At 59.6% G+C, this 16,253-nt stretch overlaps 2 protein-coding genes across 24 annotated transcripts in view; one reads left to right on the top strand and one right to left on the bottom strand.

Moving 5' to 3' along the window:
• Positions 1-13,323, top strand: part of LOC101804279 (opioid-binding protein/cell adhesion molecule homolog) — a 324,486-nt gene extending 311,163 nt beyond the window's left edge. For all 11 annotated transcript variants that reach the window (XM_038167592.2, XM_038167588.2, XM_038167587.2 and 8 more), the window contains 5 exons: positions 6,334-6,459; positions 6,697-6,831; positions 6,927-7,047; positions 7,382-7,533; positions 7,782-13,323. In XM_038167592.2, the coding sequence (XP_038023520.1) occupies positions 6,334-6,459; positions 6,697-6,831; positions 6,927-7,047; positions 7,382-7,533; positions 7,782-7,882 (635 nt within the window). In that variant the 3' untranslated portion in view covers positions 7,883-13,323. The remainder of the gene's footprint in view (positions 1-6,333; positions 6,460-6,696; positions 6,832-6,926; positions 7,048-7,381; positions 7,534-7,781) is intronic.
• Positions 13,324-14,119: 796 nt separating this feature from the next.
• The window catches only part of LOC110353623 (protein CEPU-1), a 327,673-nt gene continuing 325,539 nt past the window's right edge, over positions 14,120-16,253 (bottom strand). For all 13 annotated transcript variants that reach the window (XM_038167580.2, XM_038167579.2, XM_072027628.1 and 10 more), the window contains one exon: positions 14,120-15,823. In XM_038167580.2, the coding sequence (XP_038023508.1) occupies positions 15,723-15,823 (101 nt within the window). In that variant the 3' untranslated portion in view covers positions 14,120-15,722. The remainder of the gene's footprint in view (positions 15,824-16,253) is intronic.

Raw genomic sequence — 16,253 nt, 5'->3', positions numbered from 1 at the left:
CCGCTCCATGCAAAACGTGTTTCACCATGGGAAGGCAAAGGCAACATTTAAGAGCAGAAGAAGGAGAAAGGGAAAATTCCCCCCCTAGCCAAAGCGCTCTCGGAGTGCGCAAGGTGGCAGCGTGACGTGCCACTCGCGGGACCGAGGAATTTGACAAAAATCATCCCCGTGCCCGAACTATAGCTGTCAGATGCGCTTAATCTATTATGTCGATAAAATCAACTCTGACGAGCCTCTCAGATTGTGCTGTCATCAAAATTGAGTTGATGAGAGGTGATAATCCTCGCTGTCGACAAGCACCACTTTGGCACAGCTCCCAGTGGTGCCCCCTACCCGGGAACCAGGCAGGACGCCGGGCGCATTCGCATGGGTCGCCCTTCGTGGACAGCCCCGTGTTGGCCACGGGGATGGGTTTGTACCCCCATCTTCTGGCTGCCAGGCTGTTTTTGTGGCCCTGGTGGCTGTGCTGAGGTCTGACTGTTAGCTGGATGAAATAGGGGTGGATAAGAGGACCAAACCCCAAAGCCCTGGGAGAAGTCAGGCGGCACGCAGGGACCTGTCTCCGTTTGCTGACAGGGACTGGTGCCGTCCCGCTGTTCTCCCCATCTGCAAAAGGAAGCAAAACTTGAGCTTTCAGCATATTTCCCTCCTTTGTGCTGCCTTTCTGCACGCTAATTAGTCCTTGCCCGGTGACACCTCTGACAGCTCCATCCTGCCCGTGCCGGGGAGGCTCACGTGGAGCTGTGGGAGCGCGGGGTGGAGGTAGCCGGGGGTGCCTGGGAGGGAGGCAGCAGGAGAGCCGGGGAGGACCAGATCCATGCCAGGGTATGATCCTGTTCCCTCGTGTTGGGGGGGGACAACCAGGGAGGGGACGGAGCAGAGCAAGCCCTGTGTCTCCCCCAAAAAAAAGAGCAGCAAGAGAGGGAGTGTGTGAGGCTTTGGGGCTGCACCATGTGGGATGGTGCCCGTGGAGGTCCTCACGTCCCCGCAGGGCACTCAGGAGGAGATTGTCCCCTTTGTAGGACAATGCTGAGGCAGGGGTGGCCGGGAAGCTGTCCAGGCGCCCATCCCGCTGCTGCTGCAGATAAACCGTCCGTCCTCGCCCATCTGGCAGTAACGAGAGGGAGAAATGTGAATAGCAATGGGAGGAGATGAGAGGTCCATAAATACTGGTGAATAAATAAAAGCATTAACATTTAATGAAAGAGGGCTGCGGCTCTCCTGCCAGATCCATCTCTGGCAAGAGGGAAGGGAAAAGCCTCCTGGTCAGGGGGGAGCAGGGAGGGGATTTGGGGTGTCTCGGGGAGCGCACAGTTTGTGGCATCGTACCTGGGCTGCCCATGTCTGGCACCACGGCAGACCACGGCAGGGTGTCCTCAGAAAGCATCCATGGGGCTGAGCAGGAGATTTGAGCCCAGGCACTCTTCCCACTGGGTTGCATGGGCTACGGCAGCGTGGTGGGGTGTCTGTCCTGTGCATTGCAGTGCTGTGTTGGCAACATTTGCTGTGCCGTAGTGAAATGTGAAGCTCCAGGCAGGCTTTGGGCATCCCCGTGGAGTTTTTCTGGGTCACGTTGCAAGGGTGCTTTGCTAAAGGGCTGCCCCTGCTCCAAGCAGGCCAAATGCAAGAAGTGTCACGTCCAGGTGAGCAGCAGTGTCCCGTGGGCCCCCACTGCCTTTTTGCATGGATAACTGGCTCTTAGCAGCGGGTCAGCTCTCATTTTGGGGTGGATGGCAGGGACAGGGGCTGTTTGGGGGCAGAAAAGCCACCGAGCACACTCAAGTAGCCCTGCTGCTGCAGGATGCCGGGTGCTTTGCAGAGCCTGCAGGCATCCATCTTCTCCTGCCATATCCCAGGTGTAGGAAGAGGTCTCTTTGAATGGATTAGGAGCTAATGATCTGGAGGGACATCCGTTGTGTATGTCAGTGCTCGCTCAGCCTCGCCGCTCCGTGGCGTGCAGCATTAATGAGCTCGTGGCTAAAAATAGCCAGCTGCACTCCCCGGGCCGTGGTGGCGAGCGTTCCCGGTAAGGATCTGGGATACGGAGGGGCCAGGAGCCAAGTCAGCCCCTGTGTGCTTGCGTGGGGTCAATAATCAGGCAGTAATTACTGGAGAGCTGCCTCTCTCCGTGGGGGTTAGCAGGGAAGGGCTGTGCCCCTCGCCGTAGCCATCCCTCGTGGTATCGGGGCGTCTTGCAAGCTCCAAGCTCTCCCAGCACTTGGCAAGAAGAGCAGTTTGCTGCCAAGCAGGGGCATGACTGGTGCCGGTGTCCAGAGTTTTGGGGAGCCCTGTGGGCTGCCTGCATGTGCTGGGGATGGATCCCCAGCTTATGGCACGTATGGCCCCCAGCCGTGCCGGTGTCGCTGGTGCATGAGGCCACGGCCAGCCCCACAGGGCCACCAGCAGCTCTCCTCCTGGTGCCTGGGGGGCACTGGCAGGTTGGGCAAGTGGCATGGGTGTCCCCACGGGTGTCCCCTCTATGTGTGTGCACAGCTTGCTGGTGGCACAGGGCCGGCACCGTGTCGTGGTGGAGAGCACCAGAAACTGATTTTGGGTGCAGAGGCTCTCCGGCACCGTGCAGCATCGTGCAGAAGGGCACACACCATCTCGCTGTGGCTTGGGGTCCAGGAGGGCAAGGAGGCGAGGGGAGGCACGGGGTTTTACAGTCCCCACAAGCACCAGCAGGACCCAGTGAGCCGCAGTCACCTGGGCCCGATGTAAAATATTAACCGGCACATCGGGCGGTGTGGGTCTCGAGCGGTAAAGGAAGGAGATAAATCACGGGCTTATTGTTATTGAATTTAGTGGCATCACTTTCACATTCAATTTCTCTCGCCCGCTTTCTGAACAAACAAGAAATTACAGCCCAAATGTATTTTTTTGGCCTAGTGAACATTATGCATTAACTTACCCCTGATTAATATTACACGGGGTCGACGCAATCCTCCGCGGGCTGCTTGCCGCGCCGGCGAGACCGCGAACCAACGCGCCGCTCCCGGCTTCCTAGGGATTTACTTCACATTCAATTTGCTCCTAGTAGTGGGCTTTTAAATGGAAAACAAGACTATTAATAAGGGGGTAGAGCTGCAGCGCTGCCGTGTCGCCTTCCCCCTGTAACTCTCCAAGACAAGCAGCTCGCCGCTGTCCCACGAGCACGCCGTGTGCCAGGGGGGCTGGAGAGGGTTCCCCGTGGTGGGCAATGGCCACATCGGTCCCCAAAGTGACCGTGGCATGGTGTGAGGGCAGCTGGAGATGGGGCCATACCGTGTTGACCCCCCTGCAAGCCCTGTTTTGTACCAGTGGCAGCCAAGGACTGCAAATTTGGGGCAGGGATCTGTGCCCCTTGAACAATCGAGGAGCATCTCACCCCTGTTCCCTTAAATATCGTGTTATCATTGTGCCGTGGGCTAACAAGAGCCGGTGTGCGAGATGTTGTAAAGTGCATTATGTGTGTCAGGAGACAAGAGGCAGAGCAGGCACTCCGCGTACTTGCTCGAGCATCGGCCCCGGTTTTGCTGCTTCTCTGCTTATTAACACGTTTGCCCAGGGATCATTTATTATGTTCTATATTTAGTGACAAGAGAGTGTCATAAATGTTGGATATTATCTGCATAGGGGATGTAGGACAGGGGGAGGGCCCCCAGTGATAGCTGCGGAGAATCAAAGATAAGCCAAGAAGAGCTTGCTGTTGACATGTAAATGAGCCGGGCTAGCACCTGCAGTAGTGCTGGAGGATGAGAAGCATGAGCAGGGCTCTCCCTCCTGGTGCTTTGGGGACTGGGGAGTGGGACAGGAGAGCCTTTTGCCTCCCTGCCCATGGGTAAGCTCAAGCCACAGCAGCTCGAGAGGGACGTGCTCCTAGCTGTGGCCGTGCAGGTGCCATGCCCGTAGCTGCATGGTGGTGGTGCTCACGGGGAATGGCTCATGGGGCAGTGTTATGGGCGCTGTCATGTTGCTTCCTGGCCTCATCCTGCCTCCCAGCTCTCGGGTCCTGTTTGCTGACAGCATCTCTGCACAGCCCCAGCTCCCTCCTGCCCTGCTCGTGAGTTACAGCAACGGCAAAGGCAGCCTGCCCTTGAGGCTGCGCGCAGGGGAGTGCAGTTGGTGGGATCTATAGAAATGTAATCAGGTTCCTTCGATGTCCTCCTGCGAGTCCCTGTAACCTCGTAGGCAATGATCGCTGGCGGGGTGGGTATTGAGCTGGCCGGCGGCCCCGCGCTCTCCGGGGGCACCCACCCCTGTGCATCCCTGACAGCTCTCAGGAGCATTTTTGGTGGGATGAGGGTGGGCAGCAGCGTGGCACGGTGATGCAGTCCCATTTCCCTGGCCCTGATCACCCTGGCCCATCAGGGTGTCTGTCTGTGGGCTGTTTGTGCGTGGCTGGGTTGGGATCACGAGGCGATGCGTGGCTGTAGGAGCAGTGAGCACCTCATGCTGAAGCATTGCTGAGGTAATGCAGCTGCCTGCGCTGGGGCTGAGCTATATTCGGGGTCGTTCAGGAATGAACTGCTTCCCTCCCTGCATGACACCTCCCTGCCCTGCAGGAAAGCTGCGTCCCACCTGGGTCTGGCGTGAGAGTCACTCTGGTGGTCACCAACACCTGGGGGAGAGGGCAGCTCCGATGGGAAGAGGCAAAGAGGTGAGATGCCTCCATCACCTCCACAAGGCCCCCATGGCTAGCCTGAGCTGCTCTGCTCATGGACCACAGACCGTGGAGAAAGGGAATGTGGCAGGGGGCTCCCAGTTACCTGCATGACATGGGAAATGCAGAGCAATGGGGGTGGCCAGGCTTTGTTGCAGGAGCAGGCAGCTGCACAGGTTCAGGGTGCTATTTCATGGGTGTCTGCAGCCCTGAGGCCTCCCAGGTCCCACCCGGCAGCCCCAAACCCATGCTGTTAGCAGCAGGGAGAGGTACAAGGATGCAGGCGGTAGCACAGAAAGCTCTCTCCTCGTCTGAGTGAGGGAAGGCTTTTTGGGGGTGTCTCAAGTCGCTGGCACATTGTTCCCGTGCCAAAGGTCCCCGTGGCAAGAATCGCAGTGAGTCAGCGGGGTCGGAGCCCGGTGCCAATGTCTGGCCACAGAGCGAAACTCTCAGGGCTGACACCGCACTGCCTGTAGAGCAGGAGAAATCCCAGCTCTGTGTCTGGGTGCGCAGACGTGCGGGGCCCCTTCCGACAGACCCTTTGGGGACAAGCCGTCGGAGCGCGCCGCCCGCACTCGGAGCGCTAACTACATTTTTCACCGGTTGCCGGCACACACTTTTCATTTTTGGATTGCCAGTCTCCCCTGAAGGACTCAGACAATCTCCCTCTGCTATAACAGACTGTACTTCTATATTAAAGTGTCAAGTTGCTGGGAAATTTACTGCCTCGCAGGGCCCATCAGGCGGCGCAGGCTCGGCAGCGCCTTCGCCAGGGGGCTGCGCCGGGGAGAGGGCTGGCTGCGAGCGCACGCAGTGGCAAACCCAGCTTTGTGGCCACCTGGGAGCAAAAGGTGTTCCCAATCTGTATTTTAACCCTTTTCTCGTGACTTTTAACAAGGCATCAGCAAGGGTGAGCATCAGCAGGGCTGGACCAGCAGGTGGGAGGGTGGCAGGGACTGGTGGCAGGGCGCTGCCCTAACAGCTCCACACGCAGTCGGTGCCTTAGGTGGAGGGGCTGTGGGTCCTGGCGGTGTGGCACCACGTGTGCTTAGGCTCACGTCATTGCTCGGGGTGGGCTCATGGGGCACAGCACCAGCACGGCCGGGGTGGAGCTGGGTGTAGGGAGAGCCATTCTGCATAGTTGGGTCAGCTCCTGGGGGCAGCATCCGCCAGTCCTGCAGCCCTGAGCACCAGAGAATGGCGTCGGCAAACGGGATTTAATTGCTTTTTGCCAGCGACGGGGATATTTATGGGTTTGGAGAATGCCAAGTTATTTATTAGATGGAGTATCAGGGGATAGACTAATATAAATCACGATGGCCGGCATTGAATGGAGCAGACAATCAGTAATTTAGCAAGCTTTAATAAAAATGCTAAAATATGAGAGCTGTTGGCGGTCGTAACGAGAATCAGTTATCACGGCGGTGCCCAAAGCTGCGGGGGCTGGTGTTTTGGGGTGGGGGGGCAGACCCCAGGGCTGTGCTCAGGCTGGTTAGAGATGGCATTTTGCAGGTGTGGGGTCAGTGCTGGGGGGGAAAATGGGGCAGACACCGATGGCTGATGGCAGGATGTCCGTGTCAGGGGGCGGGTGGCATTTATGGCACGGGGACAGTGCAGCAGACCCGCTGCACCATTTGGGTGGGTCCCAAACCTGTGCGTTGATGCCCCCCCCGTTGTCGTGTGCCTTGCAGTGCCCCCCCAGATCGTCAACATCTCATCAGACATCACCGTGAACGAAGGCAGCAGCGTGACCCTGATGTGCCTGGCCTTCGGGAGGCCGGAGCCCACCGTCACGTGGCGGCACCTCTCCGGGAAAGGTGAGGGGAGGCGCGGGGTTTTGGGGAGCCACCCGTGATGGATGCGGGGTGCTGACAGAGGGAGGGCTCCACAGGTCCTCCTGCTGCAGGGGGACAGCGTGGCAGAGGGATGGAGGACAGCAGGGATGCGGGGGGCTTTTTGTGGGTTGGTTTGGGGGCTGTCGGGGGTCCAGCACAGGAGGGCGAGGTGTTGGACGCGGTGGGTGACGGTGCCCCGTGTTTATCCACGGCTCCCAGGACAGGGCTTTGTGAGCGAGGACGAGTACCTGGAGATCACGGGCATCACACGGGAGCAGTCCGGGGAGTACGAGTGCAGCGCTGTCAATGATGTGGCCGTGCCAGACGTCCGGAAAGTCAAAGTCACCGTCAACTGTAAGTGGCTGGGGTGGGCGTCCTGGGGGGGATGTGGCACTGGGGTGGGCATGGGGCCTGGCCCAGGGGCATGACGTGGTGTGGTGTCCCCGCAGACCCCCCGTACATCTCGAACGCCAAGAACACGGGCGCCTCGGTGGGCCAGAAGGGCATCCTGCAGTGCGAGGCCTCGGCTGTCCCCGTGGCCGAGTTTCAGTGGTTCAAGGAGGACACCAGGTGCGGGGGCACGGCGGGTGCGAAGTGGGGCAAAGGTGGCCGGGGAACCAGCACAGAGGGTCGGGGTCCCAGCACCAAGGGGGTCATGGGGTCCAGGGTCTCCAGGGATGGTGGGCACAGGTTGGGAAGGGGGGGATATGGCCAGGGCATCCCGGGGAGGAAGGTGGGCTGGGGCTGGGGCGAGAGGTGTGCTTCTAGTGGCATGGTGGGGTGAAAGGGTGGCTCCTGTGTGGCTGGATGGGGTGTGAGTGCACGTGGTGGTGGGCCAGGAGGGCTTTATTCTCTTCTTGCCCCAGCTGGGGCTCTGAGCAGTGCCGTCCACCACTCCCTGCAGGTTAGCAAACGGGCTGGAGGGGGTGCGGATCGAGAGCAAGGGCCGCTTGTCGACGCTGACCTTCTTCAACGTCTCGGAGAAGGACTACGGCAACTACACGTGTGTGGCCACAAACAAGTTGGGCAACACCAACGCCAGCATCATCCTGTACGGTGCGTGCTCCTGCTTTTTGCAGCTCGGGGTGGGAAGGAAGGGAAGTGGTGTCCATTCCTAGCCCCGGGATGAAGCTCCTGGGCACTGCTGGGACCCTTATGGCACCCAGGGCGATGGGGATGCCTGTATCCAGCCCCGGATGGGGACACAAGGGGATGACAGGGCTCCTGTTTGCATGACAACGTGATGTGTCCTCTCTCCAGCAGCCTTAACGCTGTCCCTCCTCTTCCTCTTCTCTCCCCCACAGGGCCCGGAGCGGTGCACGACGGCGGCAACGCGGCATCCCGGGTGGCCACCGGCCTCTGCCTCTGGGCCGCCCTCCTCGCTCGCCTCCTCCTCGACTTTTGATAAGGGAGCGGAGGGTCCCGGGAGGCCCCGCCGCGCCTCTGCCCCGCCGCGGGCTCGGCCCGCCGGGACGGCCGCCCGGGGACTCCTCTCCGTCAGACGGGCGCCGCGCCGGAGGACGGGGAACGGCGCCGAGGGGCCGAGGACGGCCGCGTCTCCCACCTGCCGGGATCGTTCTCGCCGCTGGTCACGCTGTACAGACCCCACCACGTGCCACCAAGACTGTCACCCGCCACCGCCGCCCGCCGCGAAGGGCGATGCCGTGCCGAGCCTTGCCCGCTGCCCCGTCCCTCTTTGCGCCGAGCCGGTTGCGGCTGATGTGCCCTGGGGATGTGGTCTGGCGTGGATGGGGCTCCCCACTGCCACCCGGCAGGCGTTTTGGTGGCATCGTGTCTGACACGGGTGCGGCGGGGCAGGAGCCGCCTGGACCGCTCACCAGGGATGTCCATCTCGTCGTTGCGTCAAGCCGCCTGCGCCCAAACAGACCCCAGAGTTGAAGCCCTGCGTCTCTGCCCTGCGCCTTTTCGGTCCTGAATGTGATTTCTCACCACCAAAGCTCCTCCCTGACCATCTCCTCACTTCTCCGTCCCCTAGTGCTCCCCTCCAGCACCACGGCCCCACTGCCCTGTCCCTGCTGACTGCCCGAGGATGTGGCCCAGCCGTGTTGCCCACCGACCCTTCCCAGCTGCCTCCCCTGGCACGACCCAAGCGAGGGGCGATACTCAGTCCCCAAAGGACCACAAACCTCCCACTGCACTGTCTCCCAGCTAACATCACCCCACTGTGCTTTTGTAGGCACGAGGCTGCCCTCCTGGGAACATGAGTCCTTGGGGTCACCACGGTCCCTGCTTTGCTCCGGACCCCTGCCCGTGACACGCGGACCTGCCGCTTGGCTGTGGCCCTGACACCGTGCCTGTGTTTGTTTGGAGGCTTCGTGGACCACGGCTACGTGAGATGCTCACGGCATTTCCAGCCACTTGCTCAACGTGACAGCCAAAGCACCGCAGCACTGATGCTGGAAGGAGGCACTACCCAACAGAGGAAGGCACCAGGTGACAAGCACGGCCACCGCAATGGCTCCACCACTACTGTCCCACCCATGCACACCCAGAGGGCTGGGGCCAAGTGGTCCCTTCCTTTGGGTCAGCACAGTGGCTACTCCAAATCTCCCTGAGGGCTCCTTGCCACGACCTCCCCTCCTTGTTCAGGCAGCTTGAAGCTGCAGGAACAACCCTGCGGCTTCGGCTTCTGAGATGCCTTTGCTCAGGCGTGTGCCCATGCCCCTGCCTGAGCAGAGGCCACGTTGTTCGACTGGTTGGAGGCAGCTTGGGCTCCACTGGAAAAATTATGGCCATCAGTTTGCTGTATCTACACAACAAGGATGCTCCTGGAGCCCCCAGTTCACCGTTTCCTGACCCTCCCTGCTGGAGGCTCCTCGGACACCGACCCACGCAGCCAGGCTCTTCTTTGCTTCCTGCAAGCCTTCAGCTCTCTCCCTTGCCACAAACAATGGTCACTCCAGAGGGCCGTGTCAGCTCCCTGCCTACAGCACCCAGTGCCTGATGGCACCCCACTGTGTGATCCCCTTCAGCGGGTACGCAGAGAAACCCCAATCCTTCTCTCCACCCCGGGATGGGAAGGTTTGGGTCCATGCTCCGGGGACAGACTCTCCCACACCGCTCCAGAAATGTCACGGCTGGCACTGGACAAAGTGCCAAAACACAGGGACAAAACAACACCGAGGAAGCACACAGTGTGTCCCCCCAACACCCCCAGGAGATGATGCCTCCCCCACTTTTCTCCGTTTCTTCTCCCTTCTAAAGATGGCTCAACAGCTGTAGCCATGTGCGCATCGTTCCCATGCAAACTGCCACTGCTGAAACCTCCTCGCCACCCTGTCCTGCTTTCTAGCCCACAGAAAATAAAAGAAAGCCTGGCACAGCCCCGACAGCATTCCTGTCCTTGATGCAGCAGTGCCCTGGCTTCATCCCTGGTCTCTTACGGGCTGTCCAGGACCCGTGCAAACAAGCACACGTGTGATGCTACTGCAAAAGGAGTGGCAGCTACAGAACCTGAAGGGATGCAGGGCCCTGCGCCTGGGACACTCAGTGTGCACCACAGCTCAGCTGCAAACCCCACGTGGCCTGGGGGCACCCCCCCGGCTTACCCGATGGACAGGGATGTGGCACAGCAAGGAACGGACTGGGCACCTCCACATCCCGTGGTCCCTGTGGCTCTGGTACGTTCTCCACCAGCGTCCTGGGAAGGAGCACAAGCAGCGGTCCGGTTCCATCCCCTGGCCCTTGGCACGGTCACGGAGGTGGATGGCACTGTCTTCAGCTGGCACAGTGGCCCACACGACCTTCCCCAAAACCCCACCCCAGCCAATCGACCTGCAGCCGTGACCCCCTCTCTCACCCGAAGCAAGGCAGAAGCATGCAAACGTTCTCCCACCACCTCAGTGACACATCACCCGCAAGGAAATAGGCATAACCCCCTCGAGTCCTACCTGGAAGCTTCATCTCCCAGCTCTCCAAAACCATGGGGGACATCCAGAGGGGCTGGTGCCCTGCGGCGCTTCTGCTCGTCACCACGCTTGGCAAAGGGTGGCCTCAGCCGAGCCCTTCTGCTGCTGGGGCCTCCAGACACATCCCTGGGCTGCAGGAGGTGCTCAGCAGCATCACCCCAACGCCAGGGCTGGTCTGCATCTCCCCGTGATGGCCCCGTGCCTCCCCGGCACCCCCTTGTGCCCCATCCCGTGCCCGTGCAGCCCCGGGGAGCCCCCCGTGCCCCCCAGCTGGTGTCCTCTGGTGCACAGCCCTCGCTTGGCACGCTGCTCCGGTGCCCAATTTCTCTCTCTCCCCTCAGAAGAACCGCTGAACTAGCCCCCGACACGAGGCCAAAGGGCTGTGGCATTTCAGAGACAAGAGGTGACGACTACGAGATGCCCCGAGGCCGGACGAAACGGCACCGGGGCCGCCCCGCGCTCCCCGTTCTTCTCCTCCCCGGGTCGGTTTGGGCTGGCTTCCTTGTCCTCCTCCGTCGGGACGGCGTTCGACTTTCTCGTGCCATGTAACGTGCAGTTGTGAGGAACGTGTTGGCTGTCCGAGGCCGTCGCCCCGCCGCGCGGGCGGGTGGCAGAGCCCCACACGACCGCCGCTCGCCGCGGCCGGACGGCTCGCCCCCGGCGCCCGACGGCGAGGACGCGCGGTCTTGAGTTTCCGTCGATCATTGTATTCCAAGGGTGGCTATACTACCTGAGATTTGTGCATGTTACATTGTAGTTGTAACCTTTTCTAATTCGGCAAGAATAAGAGATGGTTGTGATTGTGCAGTGTATCAATAAAGTTTGACGAACTTTGTACCCTCGGGGCTTTGCTTCGCGGAGCGCGCGTGCCGCGGGGAGCGAGTGGGGCCCCCGAGCAGCCGGCACCTCCGTGCCTTCTGCAGCCTCACCCCACGCTTGGTTGTAGCCTCATTATGCTCCCAAATTATCCCCGTACCGGCACAGCTTCCAGCCCCATGGTTTGTCTGATTCCCAGCCAGGCTCCTTGCTGTCTGCCCTGTCAGCTCCTCCCTTGTCCCCGTCCCCGAGCCTGTTGTGCACCAGAAGCTGCTGCCCCCAGGGAAATCTCCTCACAGCTCTGCTGATGTTACCCACACCATGGACATGCACGTACCTGTGTATGGAGCCCTGCAGAAGGACTGTCTTTGCTCTGCTCGCCCACCTACCTTATGCAGAAGCCTCATCAAGTTCCTCCTTCTGGCACGCGTGCCCCCCCAGCATCGTCCTCACCACCTTATAACAACACCTGCTGTGACACAGCCACCTAGCCCTGCGCCAGGGACGCCGCTGCAGATGAAGTGCCCCTAACAGTGCTGTGCTGCTGTTGAGATCTGCCGCCACGAGACACAGACACAAGTCTTCATCAAAGGCCAGGGGCAGCCAGGACCAGGAGGAGAAGGGACCTGCGCCTTTTGGGACCAGTTTTCTATCCCACCACCCTGCTGACAGCCAGGATGTGCCAACCACCCCTGCACTCAGAGAGCCTGGAAAGGAGAACAGCTCCCGAGGTTGATGTCCCAGAGCCAAACGTGCTGGGGAGGCTGCTGGGGACCAGTGCACCTCACTGGGGCAGTGGGAGGGACTGGGGGCTGTGGGGTGATCCCTGATTCATCACGGGGTCTCTCGCCTGCAAACGACTCCATCAGGGGACCTCCATGAGCCACCATGGCCCCACACACTGGGGACACCTTGGCTGCCCCCCGGGAAAGGTAAGTACTGCCCAAAACACGCTGTCCTCCCTGGGAGAGGGGCCTGGGATGGGGGGACCACCCCGTGTGCTCCACCACAGCCAAAGGAATTGTGGCTGGGGCACCACCACGGCTCCCCCAGGCTCACCTCGAGCCGGGCGGTGGAGGTGCCGCTCACCCTGACCGCGCTCAGCACCGGTCCAGCTGCAGGTGATGTGCTGGATGGCACCGTCCCCCTCCTCCCCAAATCCTGACTGGCAGCCTGAGACCCCAACGTACCTCTTACAAGAAGACAGCAGCACCACAACCTGTGTGGCATGAAACCAGCGCACAGCACCAGCGTAGACGGTGTCCAAGCCCCACGCAGAACTCAGCAGACCCAAGTCCACGTTACCAAGGCATAACGTGGTGCTCACATCACCTTCAGCAAGGCGAGAACCACAGCTAACACCTGGGAAAGCCTCTCTGCTTTGGGATTCTCCTTGAAGAAAAAAAATAATCTGGGAGCCAGGATGGGTCCGGTACATCTGGTTTGTATCTCCCAGCCCTGGATTAGGGAGAAGCGCTGCTCCCATCTCTTCTGGACCCCACTGGCCACACAAAACTGCTCAGATCAGCCTGGCCTCTGCTGTCCGGAGCTGGATGAGCCCTGCCCAGCCTGGCCCTGGAGGGGGGATCCTGCGGCACAGCTGATGGTTTGGCTTTGCAGAGGGCTGCGGTATAAGCAATAAACCCCCGTCCTGACCAGCAGAAGCACAAGCTGGCTCCCAGTGTGGCGTAAGGAAAGCCTTGCTAATCCCACCCATTTACTGTGCCAGTTCTGCCGGGCTGCTGGCAGCGGAGCAACAAATCTACAGACGTGGAATGCAGCAGGGCAGACAAAGCACAGCACAGCCCCTCCGCTGCAGCACCAAACGCCAGGGGAGGTGGCACAGCCCCTTCCTGGCACAGGGACCTACGGAGAGGGCCCCGACACCGAGCCCAGCTGTAAGGCACCCGTGGGCTCCCTTCAAAGGACACGGGGGATTTACCCCACGGCCCTCGGTGACACCTGACCAGTGCCTAAGGACCAGGACCACAGCTACACCCAGAGGGACCAAGGGCATATTTCAGGCCATGACATTCATCCACCATCATCAAGAGACACAAATAAATGTGTAAATAAATAAACACATAAATGCATCCATAAACCAGCATCTCTTTCTCTCTCTCTCTCTCTCCCCGACTTTTCATCACTCAAAGCCTGGCACCACATACTGTTTGATCTCTCACCTAGAGCACCAAAAAATTCCAGATTTCAAAAATAAAGGGAGGAAGGGGCCCCATTAACCCCATAACCAGGGTCAGGTCCGTCCCACTCCTCCCAGGCTTGCTCTACCATAGCCAGCTCTCCCTGCCCAAGAGCCAACAGACAAGCACAGCTCCTTCCAGCCTCTCCTCCCCTCAGACAGGCACAAACACACATCTGCCGGCAATGACAAACCTGCCCACGAGATTTTCTGCAAGGCAAGGCCACCACCAGGGCTCCAGCATGCTCCTGTGGGGCTGGGCTGGCTGGCACTGCCCTTACCCTTCTGTGCCATCGTGCCCCTGGGATGCAGAAAGCTGCCTGCACCCATCCATCCTGTCCCGACACAAAAATTAAACGCCCCTCACGGGGTAACACATGCTAACAGGACGCCTCTGCACACCCTGCCAAAATCACATCCTTCGGGGATAAATCCCACGGAAGGTGGGGACCCCTCAGTTCCCAGCAGAGCGGGGAGCAAAGAGGGCAGAGGCGCAGCCCACACCCTCTACTCACCAAAGTCTTACCTGTGGTGGCATCACGCCTGGGTTTGCCAGCGAGGTCAGGGCGCTGTCCCTCTGATGCTCTCCACGCCGGGGCCACCCGTCATTGCAATGTCTTGGTGCTCCCTCCCTCCCTCCATCCCTCCCCGTGCCCGACGGCCGCGGGGGCAAAGAGCACCACAAGCAGACGGAGCGGCCACATGGAACAATCGTTTTAATGGATAGAGGCAGAGAGAGCCCCCTCGCCGCCCGCCCGCCCGCGCCCGGGCCCCGCCGCGCGCCCCCGGAGAAGGAAAGGAAACCAAAGGAGGAAAAGAAAGCGCAGGAGAGACCCCCGCGAAAAATAAAGCGAGTCGAGTTGTCCCGCGTCTCGGAGCTTGGCCGATGGCTCGGCGGCGGGTGCCAATCGCTTCGCCTTCTTTTTTTTTTTATATATATATATATATATATATATACACACACACACACGCACGCACACACACACATATACATATATATATATAAATATAAAACTGAGCTATATAGATCTATATCTATGTCCATCCCTCGGTTCGCTTTATTCCGCCGCCAAGGTCCGGGGCCGCGTGGCGAAAGGCGCCGGAGAGGGGCCCGGACCCTGCGTGGGCGCCCGCGTCCCCTCGTCCCCGGCACCCGAGGGCAGAAAGGCGACGGGACCTGGGCACGCGTGGCCCGAGAACCTCTTCTCGTCTTGTGGAGGACCAATACACACCTAACTCCATATACAGCATGCAGTAATGGCAGCGGAAGGACCCTGCTGGGAACCGTGGCTAGAACGCTAACCAAAAAAAAAAAAAAATTATATATATATATGTATATTTATATATACTGTATATATATATCCCATAAAAAGGTTCGGCGTCTCCCTCCGCCGTGATGTGCGGTGAGCATCGCCCATTCCCTTGGTGTTTTTGGCAACGCTGCCAGAGGAACTGTTCGGTCGGCTGCGGTTCTCAGGCGTTTCGAGCTCCTCGCCTGCGGATGAGCCGGCACAAACCTCCTCGGTGAACAAACTTCTCCCCTCCGCTTGCTCCCCAGCTCCTGGTTTTCTTTCTTTTTTTCTTTTTTTTTTGCGTTTTTGTTTTTTAGGAACTAAGAGTTCTAGGCTCATATCAGAAAATATGATTAATAAAATTAACCGTGACTCAGAATCCCTTAGCATTCACGATGTCCGCGTGGGGTACGATGAACGCGTGGCTCGGCACCGGTCTCCTTCCTCCTTTTCCTTTCGTGGCGGCGTGGTAGCTGTTGAAGATCTATATATCTATACATATATATATATGTATATGTGGATATATATATATATATTTCTGAACACAAATGGCGGCACGGTCCATGAGAAGACGGGGAAATCGCGGCAAAGAAGAAAACCTGCGCATCCGCACGGAGGGGCCCCGGGCGAGCGGGGACGGCGAAGGGGACCGGGGGGGACAGCGCTGCACCCGACCCATCCTCCGCGCTGGCCCGTGGCAGAGAACGACGAAACAGGGGAGAAAAAGTGGTGGGCGAAAAAATAAACAAAGAGGAAAGAAAAAGACTCAGTCGCGTTGCATCTTCAGCAGGAAGCCTTGGATAATTTTTTTTTTTTTTTCCTCCTTTTCAAATTCACTTTGCATTTTTTGCGTGTTTTTCCTCTCTCCCCCTCCCCCAGAAGGCCTGGCCGGACACTCTCTCAATTCTTATGATTATTTTCGGAAACAGTGAATACATCTTCTTCCTCTCCTTTCTGCTGTCGCTCGCTGGCCGTGGTCGTCGCCGCTCCGTGGGGCCGGCTTGGGGATCAAAACAGGCGGGCGAGCTGGGCGAGCGGCAGGGCGAGCAGCCAGGCGCAGCCGCCTCGCCGCCACGCGCCGTTGTTGCCGTCGTGCACTGCACCGGGGCCTGCAGGAGGGCGAAAAACACCCGTGGTGTTAGCCACCGAGCAGGGAAGGCAAAGGAAGACAAGAAAATGCTGGTTGGGACCCTGGTGTTGTTGCAAAAAGCGGGGTGGCCGCTAAAAGGTCCCCGCCTGCAGCCATCCCTTGGGTTTGGGACGTGGAGCCCATCATGGTCCTGGTTCCCCAGCCCATACTGGATGTGGCACCACAAAGAGACCTCTGCAAGGGGCCTCCTCCGAATTTTCTCTGCGTTTATCACCTCCAAGTTTGGCTGAAGCGTTCACCCTGCACCCCCAAACCACCCGGCAGCAGTAGTGCACCCAGTGCCCAGTGGCACACACCCCAAACCAGAGCCACCCTGTGTCCCACCAGTGCCACCTCTGTGCCCCCTGCCCCACACCATCAGGGCAGGACGAGGTGGGTGAGGAGAAGCA

The sequence above is a fragment of the Anas platyrhynchos genome, chromosome 25 (genome assembly GCF_047663525.1).
Source record: "Anas platyrhynchos isolate ZD024472 breed Pekin duck chromosome 25, IASCAAS_PekinDuck_T2T, whole genome shotgun sequence".
In the NCBI taxonomy this organism is placed as follows: Eukaryota; Metazoa; Chordata; class Aves; order Anseriformes; family Anatidae; genus Anas; species Anas platyrhynchos.
Note: the sequence above shows the minus strand (reverse complement) of the source record. Positions and strands in the feature narration are given on the sequence as shown.